At 43.6% G+C, this 17,313-nt stretch overlaps 1 protein-coding gene across 2 annotated transcripts in view; it reads right to left on the reverse strand.

Moving 5' to 3' along the window:
- LOC131684044 (nuclear receptor subfamily 2 group F member 1-B) overlaps positions 1-17,313 on the reverse strand; it is a 209,114-nt gene that overhangs the window by 94,867 nt on the left and 96,934 nt on the right. For both annotated transcript variants that reach the window (XM_058966560.1, XM_058966559.1), the window contains exon 3: positions 2,209-2,751. In XM_058966560.1, coding sequence (XP_058822543.1) covers positions 2,209-2,751 — 543 coding nt within the window. The remainder of the gene's footprint in view (positions 1-2,208; positions 2,752-17,313) is intronic.

Here is a 17,313-nt window from a genome sequence, read left to right on the forward strand (position 1 = left end):
CTCGGACGTATAGATGGTCCGTAATGTCGAAATGTCTATTGTAGGAAAGTGGATTGCAACCACCAGCCGCAGGGGGGCTCTCTCTCGGATTCGAGCACGACGACGTGCGAGTATTGCCGCAATAAAACATAATCATCACAATAATCGTAAACGTTGAAATTATTAATACAGTAAGTTTTAGCGGGGTCATAAAATTTGCGATTTTATTGCGATACAGGGAGGGGTTTGTCCTACGGTGCCGACGTACGATTGCCGTGCTACGTTGGGGGTTTGATGCGTTGAAGGGTGGATGAATAAACAAGCGCGTTAAGTTCGGACATAACCTGTCAAATTCAATTAAACTCACTCCAACGTTAAGGTTTTATATAGGCTTGTTTGCGAAATGTTTTGTCATCGTGAAAACTGTCAATTGTTTTGACGTTTTAATAGTACAGGGCTGTCAAACTTCTACGAGAAATCTGCGCGGTCCTTGTCAATTCCGTCTGATTGAGACGGTTGTCCGAAGTTTGTCTGATTTTCTAAGCACGTTTTCGTTTCTCCCGTGGACCGTGCTGAAAGGTATAGGATGTTGCTTCTGGATGCACAATCGAGCGAAGGCTGATGAAGATGAAAATTTCGCGCGAGACATGAATTCATGTTTCATGTCTGTTTTGGTTTTTGTTTTGTGCTGTGCTATCATCATCTCCAAGAAGGGATGTCGTGCATATTTCCACTGCCTTACCCAGATATGTGCACCGTTGTTTTAACTACCGATATAGGGGAGAGGAGGTGAGAAATAAGTGTGGTGGTGTTTATTTGGAATTTTTGCAAACATTCCTGCTCGTTTTGCTCAGTGCAATACTCGATGTTTCTTATGTTTGTGAGTGAAGGGCAATGCGGCTGTAATCCGATTGAGCAATTTTCAGGAAAGAGAACTAAACAACCCTGGAACTACGCAAAGCATGAACTTGCCGCGACGGCCTAGCATTCTCTAGCCTACACATGCTTTCTCGGAAGGGGGAACGATTCGAGGAGGGATCGCAAAAGCGACTTTTTCTACTGTCTACTCTGTCGTTACTACCGCCTATTCAAGTTCGCTTGCTTGTGAAGGTTACCGAAACTAAGACCGAAACCATAAATACTCTGTTAGATTGAAACAAGCGATTTAATACTGATTTAATAGAACTTCAATAGTTTATTTTTCCCTTTGGTCTTACAACGCGCCCATATTAAGCTACTGGTAACTATACTAACGAATAAGTTAAATAAATAATAAATAATAAATACACTAATAAATAATAACGTACGAGCTATCTTTTTACAACACAATAAATACACTGGCGAACTGGTACTATGTAATCTACCGATGGTAACCCGAGTGCTACAACGCTTCAAGTGTTGCCAGTCGAACCGTCGTAACACCGCCATATCTACGCCTACTAGTATACTGCCCGCGTTTCTACCGCCTATTCCACGGGCTGTACGGGGAAAACTTGTACTCTGAGCTAGCACTATGATTTAGGTACTTGGACGCAGACGTGCTCTGCAGACTACCGTTACCGTACGGACTAAAGATACCGGCCGTACCGAAGCCGGCCGCTGCCGCTGCTGCGAACGGAGACGAACCGACTCCGTACGGACTACTACTGCTCAGATTGACGAAATCATCCAACGTTCCGTGGTAGGACCGGTTCGGGGTCGCTTGGAAGCTGAACAACGATGCCGGCAGTGGGGGTGTTTTGGACTGGGCACTGCTGCCGAACAGAGCACCCACACCAGCAGCCGTTAGTGAGTTACCTGCGGGGGATTCGCCGCCAGCAGTCAGATTGTTGTTGGCGGCTTTAGGATCATTGTTGTTCAACGGGGTCGTCGAGCTAACTGAGCTGACGGTGGTTGTATTTTCGTTCGTTGTTGAGGTAGTCACCGAAGGGGAAGCCAGCGAGGTTGGCGCAGCTTCGGAAATGGCCACCGTCAGCGAGCCAGCGGTGGACGAACCCGATAGGTTGTTGAGCGAGGAGTTCCCGCTACTACTGCTGGTAGTGTTTAGTGAACTATTTTGCGATGAGCTGGTATTGTTAGTGGTGTTAGTGAATGACTGCGAGGAAGCGTGGTACAGTTGCATCTGCACCAGATGGATGAGATCGGATTCGGATTGCAGGGTTTGGATGGAGGAGCTGATTTTGGCGAGCAGGGCGTGGACATCTCCGAAGAGATAGTCCAGCATTTTACCTGTTGTGAATAGGACTATTGCTTTCAGACAGGAATACTCGGCCGAGTCTACATGCAGTGCCTTCAGCTTTTCCACCTGTTCCTGGAATATCCGGATGTGGTCCATGAAGGCGACCACACGATCGGCTGCCATAGGCGATGCGTGTAGACCGGCAGCTGCCAGCAGGGGTGCCACGTGAAGCGGCATCGAGCACTGGGACGCATTCAGCACGAACAGTTCGGACCACACAAGCCGCAGCAGTGCGACCTGGTCGGTCACTTGGAGATCCGGAAAGAAGGGTATATTTCGGGCCCATTCTACCGCCGAGAACAGTAGCCGGGCCGCTAGCTCGCAGATATTGTCGATGCCCATGATGTTGTTGGTTTGCATACACTGCCCGTACCGGGAGGTGGGGTAAGGTTCCGCCCTGAGCAGCAGCGAGATGTAGGAACTAAGATACGAGTGCCCGTTGAATCCGGCGACGGCGTCACCGTTCGGTATCGAGTATTGACCGTACGGGAGCCCTGGTGGTTGCGATGGTGGAACGCGACCTCGTTGCACAGCTGAAAGAGAAAGGAAAAATGAGGTTAGAATGATTGTCACCGGGCGTTTTGTGATGGATTTGAAGGTTTTCAAAGAGGTACGGGCAATCGTCGGAATTGATAATCGTGTCATTAGCAATTCAGTGGAGCTTAAAATCGATCAACACATGCAAAGTGTTTTTTTCGGTCTTCCTACACGCCTGTGCTCGAGTGTCACTTGGTAGCGAAGCGCGAGCGCGTGATATTGTAATTCAATTTCATTTGTTTAGCCATCGGTTTAAATATTCATATTCCAAGGGTTTTTTTGTCGTTCGCTTATACAATAATATCTACGAGCCACTTGAGAACCGCGTCGTTTAAGCACGAGCAGGTCACCTCATCATACGATAGGGCAACGGTAGTAAAAAGCAGGTACTGTATTATGCTGTAATTGTCAATTCCAATCGAGCTCGGCAAAGGTTTTTATTCTGTTTGGTTAGCAATCAGTTTGAACGAATAAGTAGAACCATACTAAACAATGAGCTGGGTAAGTTTGTCGGTTAAGAAAAAAAACGATCATCAGTAGACTAGCCGTCATAGTTTAGCAGTGTATGTCTTATCAGCGTGATAAGCTTGGTAATGGCCGCCGTTGTTTGTGCTGCCATGTTTATTCGGATGGTGAACTTTGACAGACGCCGGGCAAATAGCGTGAGAAACTGGTAGGGGCAACCAGGGGTCATATCGCTGCTCGATCGCCTACTTGGATGAGTAATGATGTCAATAAAAATGAAACAAGACTCATTACACTTTCCTCCGTTACGATGGGTTTTTTTTTGAAGTCGCGGAAAAAATGACAAGACTTTGTTGTCCGTGCGGCATGTCGAGCGCGATATTTTTCGCCTCACATTGCTTCGTGGTAGCCTTCTTCGGCTCCCACCAGAGACCGGCAAAATTATGTAAATTGCGCGGAAGAGAACATGAAATTAACAGAAGTTAACCGATTACCGGTGAAGAGATCGAATCCGAGTGGTTTGCAGCAGCGGTTGCGGCCAACGGACGGCTGTGTGGTGGTCGCTTGTTTAAAAAGATGTAAAGCTGATGTAATGATGATGAATATATTTAGCAGAAATTGGCCGCGGGTGATATTCGGGAGGAATGGTAATTGAATAAAAATTGAAAAAACCGCAACGCGATCTGATTCCCGTCCGACCCGACCAGTCCGGGAGAGGCGGATTTGAACAAGGGCGGCTTCAAGGGACGCTTTCGGGCGGCTGCGAAGAAAACATAAATCAGATAATTAAGCTTATTGCTTTTGTTTTCACGGCCATATCGTAGTTGGAGCTGTGCAGTGCCGACCGACCGGCCGGTCCGATCTTCGGGTCCAGTTTGACCTACGCCGCACGGTGAAGTATCGATACGGTACTGGCCCTCTGGCGGATAATTCGTTATCTTCACCTTTCGAGTTGGCGGCTTGCTTGCTCACCTCTCGCGCTGATAGTTTTAGCGCGGTAATCATCATCAGTACCGAGGGGCTTTAGTTGATGCTTTCGTTTCCTGGTTTATCTGACGCTGCGGCACTACACATGCTGTTAACACATAGTCGGGCAACGATTATTAATGCTATTTAAAACAAAATAAAATAGTCGATAAATCTTCGATTTTCGTCCCGCTCTTTCTGTCCAACTGGCTGGGCCTCGCAACGACCGGGAACATGAAGTGATGTACTACACGGACTAGGCGGTGCAATATTTTCCCACAAATCATGGCAGCACGGCAAATGACGACTGCTGCCGGGCAAGTCGAAAATAATCATTATCGTCGTTTAGGAGATTTTTCACTTTGTCCTCGGCGGTGAGTGAGCATGCGGGGATTGAGATGCTGCGATCTCGGTCTCGTTGGAGGGGAAACATTGTCCGGTGGAATGCTTAGATGGATGGTGCCATGTAGGAAGAGGAAGATGTAGAGACTGTTTTATTGTAGTTTTTTTTGCGTGATGCTGTGTGTTTTGGATTATAGTCTGCGTCGATTGCGTAAGAGCAGTCTGCTGTTGATGTTCGTGGATGACTTTTGACGCAAGCCGCTGTCCTATTTTGTTCATACACATCAGCGTTGTCAGCTATCTAGCATCTGAATGTCAAACTCATACATTAAGATTTCGGACAGTTGATTTACGACCACAGATGCAATGTATCGCCGAAGGATTTTGTTTTGTTTGCTTCGCGAAATACTTAACCTCAACAGGTTTTTGTAGTGCAAAATGTTTTGTTTTCCTCACGAAATAATTCACCGCCTTTTCTTTTTTAACGGGAATAGAAAGGTCAATTAAATTCACTTTGACAACCTAACTGACAAGAGTTGGAGATGTGAACAGATGCATTCAAACTGCTAACATCCTTTTATACCAGTTTTTGACACCTGGCAGTTGTTTTAACTAGCGAATTACATTCGTTAGTTGGACAAGGGCTGTTGTCCAACCAGAGAATCATGACTGTATCGGTATATCGTTAAATAAAAAATCGATATTAAAAGGTTCGAAGTTTTTGCACTGAGAACTGACATACAAGTTTTCAACTTGTGTAAGAAATAAAACTGTCGCTTTGAAATGACAACAGCGTATCTATTCATCACGAACTGTTTCCGACGGGGAAAACCGTAATTTTATGAGATTATAAATTTGGTGATATTTACACAAGAAGTTTAGTTTGACAGTTTAAAGTGATTTCGGCGGAAAAATTACCCTGATTAAATTCCAGCACAAATCCTATGCGAAATCCGGCGACCAATTTTCCAAATTCAAAACTAGCCTTTATGCCCCCGACATTACCCATCCTTCTTTTGTATATCCGGGTATTCCGTACGAGGTTAGGACATCTAAAGAAAGCAACGAAATTGACCTGAATGAAATCGTAGCATTCATCAAGCAAACCAATATCCAACTATAATCTTGAATGAATCATGCAACATCCTATAATTCAGAACCACAAATTAATCCTGCCCGAATACAAATTAATAACAGATGTGCATCCATTGCTCGCACACCGACGTAATTACCATGTAAACATATCACGGAGAATTGGCAAATTTCTCATTTTGTGAGGTTAAGTTAGGTTTGCGTAAAAACTGATAGCATATTGCAGAATCGAAGAAAAAACTGACAGTTCGGTGAGCATGTTTACAAGGTGTTAGAATGTAAAAGCGATTCGAAGCCAGTTTCTTGTACTGTCATGTGATGGAAAATTCCATCCACGCATTCTAAACTGTCAAAAAGTGAAGCTAAACTCTTTCATAACATTCTCTATTGACACTACAATGAAAGAAAAAAGTGGAAGCAATGAAGAACAACGATCAAATAAAAATTAAGTTAAACAAAACTGGTAGGTGTATTCTTTTATCAAATTTAATCGTGCTTTTCCGTGTTCTCAATTTTTGTCTCTTATATGTATATATAGCAACACATTTTTGTTCATTTTCAGTGTTGACATTTGACGCAAGCCACGTGCACCCCTATTTAATTCTGCGCCTCTGCGCAAATACAGATGTCAAAATAAGGTGATTTTTCTCACCAGCGTATAACCCGCCTGGAAGAAAAAAGGGCAGCCAGCAAAAATCCGTCAGGATTCCGGCAGCTGTCAAAATTATCAAAATGGCGCTGCCAGAATTCAGCTATACTCCTTCCAGTTATAGCAGGCAGATTCGCCTCACCGGTTCTGTTTTGTTTATCGTTGTTTCATTTTCGCCATATTTACATTTTTCCAAGAAGGATAGTTTTGGCAGATGAAAAAATAGGAAGAAACAAAGATTTTGGATTCAAACATGGTAAGTACTAAGGATTTCATGTCTCCAGACATGTTTTTATTATAAATTTACATAAATTTTTAAAAAAATTAAGAAAAAATACAAGCAAAACCTGAAGCGGTACAAAACCGGTCCTGCCGGTACGTGCCTGGCAGAAATCCGGCAGAAAAAACCGTTAATAACCGTAAGGCGAAAAATTCTGCCAGAAACGGTTGTTTGCATTTGAGCTAGCCGGCTGGGCAGCGCTTTATTTCGATGCCTATCTGAGCGGAATTCTGTCAGGCACATCCGAGCGGGAAAGTGCAAACTAACGACGCTGAATCCCTCTGGATAAAGACTCGACACGTCAATCGTTTGTTTACCATTTATCTGTCAGTGTCATTCCAATCGAGCACGAGACCTGTCAATGCAATGGTCCTCGTTCCAGAAGGATTCGAAGCGATTTTCTTCGGAATGAGGGCTTTTTACAGGTCTCGTGCTCGATTGGAATGACACTTACTGATAAATAATAAGAATAAGATAGAGATGGCGAGTCTTTATCCAGAGCGATTCAGCGTCTTTAGTGCAAACAATAACAAATTTAGTGGAAGAGAAACCGTTGCAATGAATAGTAATCAAAAAAGAATATCATAGATGACGAAAACTGTAAGGTAAATTTCTTTAATAATTCCAAACTCAAAAGATGGTTTTTTGGAGCTGCAAACAAGTCAGGAAAATTGAACAAAATTAAATACTTTCCCGTCCCGAATCCTTTGAAAACTCAACGCTCAAAGTTTCGCCAAGTAGCAAAGTTGAAACATTTCCCAAGGAAAATCCGTTGCAGTTCGCCCAAAAACAGAGACCATCTTCGCGGCAAGTTGTAAATGTGGCGCAGCACCGTCTTTGATAACAAGTGGGTACGGAAAACTTTTCCCTTTTATTTGCTTGAAAATGCTTACTTTCCGTCCCAATCTCATCCTCTTGAACGGCAATTCCCCGTTGGAGAAAAAGCATTCCCCACATCACCGCGCGTATACCGGAATCATCAAGAGGCGCAAGAGCAGGTGGACCATTTCGAAGGAGCGAACACACAAAGGCATCAGGGGTTCTTAAGATAATGTCTCTGCGACAGCAGCAAACGGTCGTTATGAAGCTAATGTACTCTGTGCTATTTTTAGCATAATGAGGCGTGCTTATCTTCCCATAATGAGTAGTGTTTTGTGAAGAAACCCGGGTGCTTTTAAGTTGCAACAACTGGAGTCATTGTTAGCCTCTCTTCCGCATCGGTAACATCTGCTTTACAGTGTAGAGCGATACAAACTTATCGTTTTAACGTCAAAAAACGATTGAGCAGCAATGTAACCGCACTGCCGCATCGAATTGATTGAAATCACGTTCGTGACCCCAAAACAAGCCCGGTTAGCACAACGCGTGGTCCGAAAGGTTTGCCAAGGTGATGGAAATGCCAAATTGCTATAAATAATATCAATTTCATAATCATCATTACGGTTATCCGAGCAGCGGTAACGATTGCGCGGTTCTTTCCATCTCCGCACTGGTGCATTATAAAAAAAAGTGTGATCCTGATTATGGACCATTTTCGCCCCCTTCGTTCCCCTTCTCCCTTTACTTTGATTTGCACTTTCCATTACCACACTTATTGTGTGATTGGGAAAATTTGAATCATCCGCCGAGTTATTACCGGGACGATTCGCCGTCCCCGTAAATCCAATCTACATCGGCTATCGGGCGTGTTGCACCGGGGGATAATGATATCGCACTTTGTCGGTCGGTCGGGAACCCGATTCCGATGCAAATTGCAGCTAACCCAATCAGTGCGAAAAGGTGCGAAACGGGTGATATCGCGCGGTGATTCGGTCGGTTGGTCAGCGCGAGTTTTATTGCCTGTTATTTTCTGCACTTATCAACTTATCAAAGTTGTAGCGGTTGATTGGGTACGAGCGAGGATATTTTGTAATGAGATTCTTGTGCGGTGACTGATTCGATGGATTGAAGTTTGAAGTGAAGCGGTACTTTAAAATTATCGTGACCATGTTGTTGGGAAAAAATTGGAGCAAATTTGACAGATAAACGAGCAAATTCACTACCATAGAGTATCTTTAGAGGCAAACGAATCCGCTACTGGCGCTTAGAACCGCAACGAAGAATGCTACCCAAACCGAGGTCAAGTTCGGCCAAATTCTTACTCCCGATGCTGAGAGATGATCCATACCGGAACGGTTCTTGTCGTGACGACATCGTGCCGTACAATCCGCATCACGACCAACCAAACCGACTGATCGCGGAAGAGAACAGTGCAGCAGCGAGCTGTCAATCTTAATGAATTCCACCGCCACCACCAGGGGCGCCACCTGTCCGTCCATTGGTGGGACGCGGCAGTCTCACGGCAGCAGCCACCAGCATGGCACGGATTGTCGTTATCCGATTTGTACCGACATGAGTCCTGCCAAAGTTCGTGTCGTTCCGGAATCAGTTTGGGGCTTGTTGGAACAAATTAAAAGAAAGGCGAATGGGTTCCGCCCTGCTGATCGGCCCCCGTTTCTCTCCTAATTCATTGCCTCATTGGGTTGGCGAATCAGCCGCCGCAAACGAAGGGCGAATAAAGTAAATAAAAATAAGGCACATGAATCTTGATCCCACTCCGTCTCGGATGCACCCGCCGTTGCCAACCGGACCGCAGGCAGCCCGGAGTGCCAGAGATGAAGATTTCAGCTGTTTGGCTCGGAGCTAATTTCGTGAGTATCGAGTTTATCCGGAGCTCAGAAATAATTAATTATTTGCAGGTATTGGGTCTGTCTTGTTCGTGAACCGTACCGTACCGTTCCGTGCACGGGTGGTGGCGTGATTGTTCTGGTCCATCGGATCGGACAGAGATGTTAAAACAAATACTCCCGCGGGGATTTAAGCGCGCTCGGGAGCGAACGCGTCACGAGCTGTCAAACTGGTTTCGCCTGTACACTACTGCCATCTCGCGATTCAGAGAGACACCTGTTACGCCGCAGAATCTGCGGTTCCACGTAAATTTATCATTACAAACAAGCGTAAAGGTTATAACCCGAGGTGCAACAATTTAATATATTTCATAAAGCAATGGCCCTTATCTAAATCAGCTATCCGATAGTGTCACGCGGAATTGTAATTTATTCATTTTCAATTGAGCGCAAATTTCGGCCGGAACTTTCAGTTATTGCAAACTGTTTCCTGCGTTCAAAATTCGTTTCCTGATTGCGCTTTCGCGCTTCCATAGGCAGAAACTTTTCATCGTGATAAAATGGTTGCTTTCCAATGCTTTTAATATTTTTCAATCGGGCGGCTGTGTTCTGCAACAACAAAAAAAAAACGATTCATGTAACACCACAAACCGGGGCTGTGTTATCTGCGAGCGAGCGTAAAAAGTTCAACATTTTTTCGTTGGAAACAATGTCGGCAATGTATGGTCACACTCTCCCCTCGCACCATCAACCGAACACCTATAGTTGGCACCTGGTCCTCCCCTCAGTGCCCGCTGGATGCACTTTTATCTGCTGGCAACCACCAACTGAGCTGCGGTGTGGGAAGGGTAGGGAAAGAGCGCTTCATCAATTCCGCACAAATTCAATAAAATATTCAAATTTTATCGTGATTTTTCTTTGGTGTTGGGAGTTTTTTTTTCTGTTGTCGTTGCTTCGTTCCGTTATGCGGCTGACTCGTGCAGTGTCACGTGCGGTGTATTATTCAATTTGCCGGGATGGCTTCTATATATTTATACGAACGGTGGCTGTAGTGTTGCTCGCTTATACATCTGTATATTGAGATAGAGAATTTAGCGTTATCACTCCAGGATATACGCTGTTTGGGAAATAACAATAGATCGGCGAAGATAGTGCTTTTGAACGCCAGGAATGATCTATGAATTGTTGCATGCAGGAAGAGCATTGATATTAACCCAAATTTCGTGAGTTTCGAGTTAACGTATTTTTACTTTGTACAAATAAACTTTAAACATTACTGTTTGAGCTCCCCAATCCCCAAGCAACCATACGTTCCGCATTTTATAGAAACAGTTTCATGGGAAGTTTCATGGAAAGTGCAAACGAAGTTCCGCGTGCATTTTTTCGCAACTTCCATTCAAGAAGGGCATACCAGCACTTTTTTTTTACTTTTTGATTCGTAGAGATGCAAACAAGTTCCGTTTGTGAACTCCTGGCAACAGGTTCACTTGTATACGATAACATTACACTTCTATACGATAACAGTTCCACTTGTATACAATCCCAGTCAAAAAGGGCAAATTGCTGGCTAACGGGTCGGATGCGCTAATTGCCCTTCAATTTGCCAGCAATTTGCTGGCAATTAGAGGGCTATTTCAAATGCAACATTTGGGCGATTTGCCGCCGTCATTTTTTAGCCGCTCTACCCGCCCTTAAATCGCCCCCAAATCGCCTAGGGAACGCGCCATTTAATCGCCATTAATTACCTTATATGAAAATTACAAATATTACTTATTTTCGGATTCATTATCCGCTCAAATAAACTTATCACTACACTAGGTAATCACAACCAAACTATAGGAAGAATCAATGGTGAAATTGGAATTGCATACCAAAACTTACCACAATCTGACTTTTATTAAGAGTTTAGGTCAGATATCTTGTTCCACTATATTTACACACGATTCCACAATTTCCCACATTCGTTGGCTAAATGAAGTGCACTAGACAAACAAAATACAAGCGAGAACACGCCACTCGTTAAAAAAACTATTTTAAGCTTAAGCCAAACATGAACCGCCATGTTTGAAAAACGCAAAAACAACCAAGTCCTTTTCAGCCGCCAGAAAATTTGTCTAAGTGTTGAAATTGCCTTTAAGTCGCATTCGCAAATTGCATTTGTTCCTAGGGGCAATTAGCACAGGCGAGTTGAGTTAAACGTCAAACTGTTTAAATCGCCTGACCATGTTCGTCCGCATTTTTTTTGACCGGGATAACATTACACACAAGTTCTGTAACTTGAGTTAGAGTTACAAGTGAGCAAAGTGAGCGATGAGTAACAGTCGCTTGATCTAGTGTGCACAATTTCTAGAACAAAGGAACCATCCATTGGTAAAATAGAAGACGAAAGTCGCCTTTATCCAGATTCGTCACTTAAAACTTTCACTACTGATATCGTTCAACATAATAACTTAAACAAAAATTCCATTTTGCAGAACAATTTCAAGGTGAGCTCGAGAGTGACAGCGCTGGAATCAAGATCACCGTGTATATAGAAGATGACAAAGTGGAGGTTCGACTACATGATTTAGAATCGCGTACTCCCCGTGAACCAATTCCAAAATTCATCTCGCAACACGTAGAATTCTTTCTTATTGGTGAGCATGCGATACCTTCCTACCTGTCTCTACAGTTCAAAAGAAAATAAACTAACAAAATTACAGAAACCACGCCATGCACTTATCCGTGACGGGTTCTTACGTGCCAGTTTTTTAATAGATGGCATCCAATGGAACACTCTATGTGGAAGCTATTAAGAAAAATGCATTAACTGCAACAAACTCCCACTCAACAACGACAAATAATAGAGACGAGAATCGTATGAAGAAGTGTAGAACATTTTAGACTCATTATACAGGTTTAGAACAAGTTACTCTGGTGCCTTCAATCATGGCTGCACTCACCTGCGTCGTTATTTGAACCATCTCTAGGTATCTTTTAAATCTAATCTTATATTCAGATAATCTCTATGTATACTCCTAGTTTTGAAGAATGGGTTCTAGGCTAGGTGGTGTACTTTCGGCGTCTGACACTCATACCAATTTTTGCAATGCTCATAAGTGGTGAATGATTCACGTCACGGTTACGGAAGATGAACACTCAGGCAGAGCAATCCTATTGACGAAGAGAAGGTCAAAAAACGAGATTGAAAGTTGGGAATCATGCATACTGGATTTAGTCCGTGAAAAGCCATCCCGTCCAGAAGTAAGCGGCTAGCAGGATTTGTTACGAGTTAAGGTAAGCGTGTCTACGTCCAGAAGTTACTCACATATGTCCTGGTTCATTGAAATCACCAAGGTTTGGATCTGCATGGGAAAATGCGCATTCTCTAGAGTTTAGATGGAGTAATCTTCGTCCAAACAGCTTCAATGCTCGATGAACTATCCACATCAAATTTACAGGAGGTAAGTGCGGAAAAAACAGCAATCAAAACGCCACCGCCGCGACCATGAATGCTGTTGCGATCGTTTCGTTTCGAACGATAAAGCTGCATCGATGTTATACAAGTTTCTGCCAGAACGTAAATATCGTAGTCGCCACCAACAGCAGCCAAGTACACGTTCTCGATTTTCGTCCTTAGCCCTCTGACGTTTTGCTAGTACATGCTAGAAACCAGAAGGTTTTCAGGAATCGTCATTACCCCCCTTACGACCTTCGAACGCAGGGCCGGGAGGACTGAGCTGGTCGCTGGATGGTAGCACGACTGCGGCGGAGTGCTCGGGGACTTCCGTAGTACGGTATAACACGCGTCCCGCTGATGGCAGCGCAGCGTGTACTTGTTGGAGCAGTCTCGGCGATGATATACTCCTTTGTAACGGTGACATGTTGTGCAAGAAAGGAAAGTATGTACCAATGGCGCAAGGTGATCCGCTCCTCGTTTTCGAGAATCCCACAATGTCCCGAAATCTAAGTGAGGAAGGTGCTTGGTTGAGCTTGAGCCTGTATGCCTTGAATCCAAGAATTTGGCGAGTTGTTGGGTGTAAGTGGTGCGACTACGCTGGCCAAGTCGGTAAAGATGGCTACAGGCTGTGATGTAGGAGTTGTGGCATCTAAAATACTGCTGAGACTTCCGCGGAGAAAATGGCGTAGGAATCCGTTAACCTATAAAACAGTGAAAAAGCCAGCGCATCTCAGGGCTCTCGAGCCATCAGTGAAGTATGGTTGTGTGGGTAGTGAGGGTATGGTTTCAATATTTAGTTTTCTAAGGCTCTCTTACCGACTTGATAGGACTTGGGCGTTTTTTCCCGATTTATCGTTATTTTTAATGGCCATATTAGAACAAAGGTCGGGCGCGTTCTAACAATTGGCTTCATTCCGGTGTACCGCGGACACTGCGGGGAGCTGTTGGTTGGTTCAGTGTTGTAAAAGTTTCTTTGCCTCCTGAACAAGAGAAGCTTCACTATCATCTCGAAGGTCTTCTCGCCGAAACAGACTGATCTTTTAGTGAGAGTTTTGAGCTTGAGCTGAAGCTTGAGCTTGTGCGATCACCCCTGGCTGCTACTCCGTTATCGATCTGGACTAGCTGAAGGTGCACAGGGAATCAGTTCATAATTATGCTTGGGAATTGCGAAACATCTTTCAATGTACAACTCCTGGTAATCCCAAAGTGTTTTATTGATCAATATCGGCGCTGGCCAGGCACGAACGTAGATCGCGGAAGGAAAGGGAAGGAATGATAGTCTGATACTTGCTTTTGCTAGAGGCCATATATACTACTGCGCACTACACAAGTATCGCGGAAGGTGAAGATATTTGTCTAAGTATAGAAGTTGGATTTTACATCTTCTTTACCGACGCCAGAGAGGTGACTCCACTATCTGGACTAGATATCGATCCATCAACTCATGGACCGAGGACCTACGGCTTTACTTCCCTTCCGAAGGATTTTTTCACCTCAGAAAAATCTCAACGACCTTGGTTGGGATTGAACGCTGACCAACTGGAATGAGTGGCGGTCACACTTACCACTCAACCACCGGCGCCGTCCGACTGCTCTTTTAGTGAGAGTTTTTGCCAGGAAGAAGTCTAAAGGATGTCGATGGTCGGGCTATAGACCGGCTCGCGAATCGCTGTAACAGTGTTGTAGGTCATGCCGGGGAGCTCGATTCCATAGGTGATTCTGTTATCGATTACAGATTTGGTTACATGACTTGGTACGATGCGAATGGTAGTGGGAGTGGGCGCGCAGTATGTTAAGTCTGGTTTCGCAATTTTGCTTGAATGCGTTGATATGGTCACAAATCACTGATCAATACGCACCCCGACAACCCGAACAAATTCTCATGGGAACAGACACTACACAACGACTTGAAAAGACCATAAATATTATGCGTTACGAGTTTCACAACCATCAAAACACCATAAAATGGTCTCAATAATCCATGCATGCATCAACATATGGTTTTTATATGGGATCTACCGGACCATGGTGAAGGTGTTTAAACAGTACTAAAACACCATGCAGTGGGGGTGAAATTGGATCATGATCTTGGGGAATTATGGGCATTTCGTTTGCTCGGGAATCCGGATTAATCTGCGAAAAGTTCGTCTGCGGCTAATGGAGCCTTGCAGAATTCCGGTTTCTTCGGAGAATGGCCTTGATCAGTGGTTTCCGACACAGACTTAGAACGATCGTTTATTTACGAAATTGCGTAGGAAATGGAGTTTATCTTTAGAGAGACCGCAATCAGCAAGTTACGGTACCTATTACACTGGATGTCCAGGTGCGGTTGTATGTCTTAGAGAGATCTAGCGTAGCGGTCTCGGTATGCTGGCCGGGTTGTTGATGGATTTGACAGATTACTTGTGATCTAGTATAGTTTCTAAACTTCACTGTAGGGTCAATGAGTGCATCCAAATCATATAGAAGTGTAACTCCGAAGATCGTTTTGAAAAGACACTTTGGCGGAAGTATTCAGATAGCATTATGGATGCCGTGAACCATATTTCGCAGTCGAAGGCGTTGGAAAGTTTAAGATATTTTTGCGAATAATGATTATAGTTTATGAACAAGCCGGAAATGGGGAGCTTCGGAGGTAGTAGATAGAGAGCTGTAATTGAATGCTCATTTGACAAGTTACATATAAGCGTAACCAACCGAGGGAAAGGCTGCGAGAGCCCAATTAGATCATTTAGGAATGGGGCACCTAATTTTGGCGATAGCGGCTCTCCCAGTTGGCATAGTTTAGTGGCTCCGAGATGTTGATCAGGCAGGAGGAAAAAATAAAATTGTGCACAGTTAGCTTCAAAATTTAACAGTGTCAGTTCGAGAGTTGGCAAAATTGCTGGATTATCCTAGAAGCACTGTGGCTCGTGGTTAAAAATATAAGAAAACTACTCGCAAACGAGCGTCGGAAAAGAGTCGGTTGAAGGTCTTTCGAAAAAGCATGGTTAATCTCAACATCTCGGATTATTATTCAATGACAAACCCGAATACTGTCCGCTGTATTGTGTGGCATATTCATCGCCGAGAAGGCTACAAACGTTACCAAGCAGTTAAACAACTCAACCGAAACCTCAAATAACAAACAATGGGATCATATGATCCAATAAGCTGTACGATCAGGTGCTGACGAAACTCGATGACTGTCTTGATCGACGATGAAATCCATGCGAAAGCCAATTTAAATCAAATCCAGGGACTCAAATTCTAAAAGGCTCCTACTCCGAGCCAAGTTTTCAACAGATTCAAGTTTGTTTTTGAGGAAATGTTCTCGAAAAAAAATAGGATTTGGCAAGGGATCTGTTACTATAGCAAGAAAACCAACGTTTTTATGGTGAATAAGTCTATGAATTCAGATTTACACAAAAGCTAGTCTCAACAAACAGTTTTTACTCAACATTAGGTGGTATGATGGTACGTTTTGGCCAAATCTGGGCAGTTGTTATTGCAGCAAGGATGAGTTACAATGGTACAACAGTTCATTCCAAAATAGGTTGAACCACCAAATTGTCCCTGCCCTGGTCCCGTTTAATTGAGTAGTACTGGGCAACGATGAAGTGGAAACTGAGGATCAAGGAGCAGTCACCTGTGACATTTGTCGGATGAAAGATTGATGGAATCAGCCAGCCAAGACAATTATTTTTTTCTATCGAATCTCCGAATTTTTCACATCTTTTACCGAGATATACACAGTTGAGGACTCGGCGAACATTTTTTCCCAGATATCAGTACAAGTTGACGTGCTGAAACTTGGAATCTTTATCGCTGAAAATCGGTAAACAAATGTCAGTTTGTTGAAATGTCAGATTTAAAATTTGCTGAGTATTCGACTAAAATGAGTGTAAAGAGTGGAGAAATTGTGCGTCGGACAAAAATATTGTTCGAAGACTGCCCTTTCAAGATATTGTGTTGCAATGTGCGATGTATCGATTAACTGGTCATTGTAATCGATTAATTAAACAAATCGAGTACGTAACCTATTTTAAATAAAATAAAACTTCGTTCACCAAGCGAAGAACAAGTCGCTTGATGGTCTTGAGTCGTTCGTCCGTTTTATTCAGCGATTTTCGTTAAGTTTGATAGATGTAAAGAGATGGCAAAAAATTCATGGGTTTTGTGTTGGTTATTGAGATGGGTAAACTGATTCAGTACTGAGAGCGAATGTTATCTGATCTACTCACAAAAATGACCCGATTGGTTTGATTGACTCACTCACTCATTTGGAAAAAACTGAAGAAATGTTTAATTTAACTTAATTTGGTGTACATTTTCGGTTTCGCGTATTTTTATTTCGATCGCAGTAATCCAGTCACCGCACCTTGGCAGAAAGTTTGAAGAAGCTGAGCAAAGCGAAATTAGTTCTGGCAGAAAATTAGCTCAAAAGCTGAAACCGATTCTAACAGAAACGGCGAAACTTAGAGATAACGTTAGGCTTTTGTCGGAATTCTGCCAGAAATGTACGGGTAGGGTTTCAGTTAGTTTTTTCACATTTTATCTCGATTCTTGCCTGAAAATAATTTTCAAGGCTTTTACACAATTCGTCTAAAGAAATGTGGGCGACGAAAATTTAGTTTGCCTTCTTACCCGACCGTCTAGCCGCGCATCTACGTGCTTCTC

Source organism: Topomyia yanbarensis, chromosome 2 (assembly GCF_030247195.1).
Source record: "Topomyia yanbarensis strain Yona2022 chromosome 2, ASM3024719v1, whole genome shotgun sequence".
In the NCBI taxonomy this organism is placed as follows: Eukaryota; Metazoa; Arthropoda; class Insecta; order Diptera; family Culicidae; genus Topomyia; species Topomyia yanbarensis.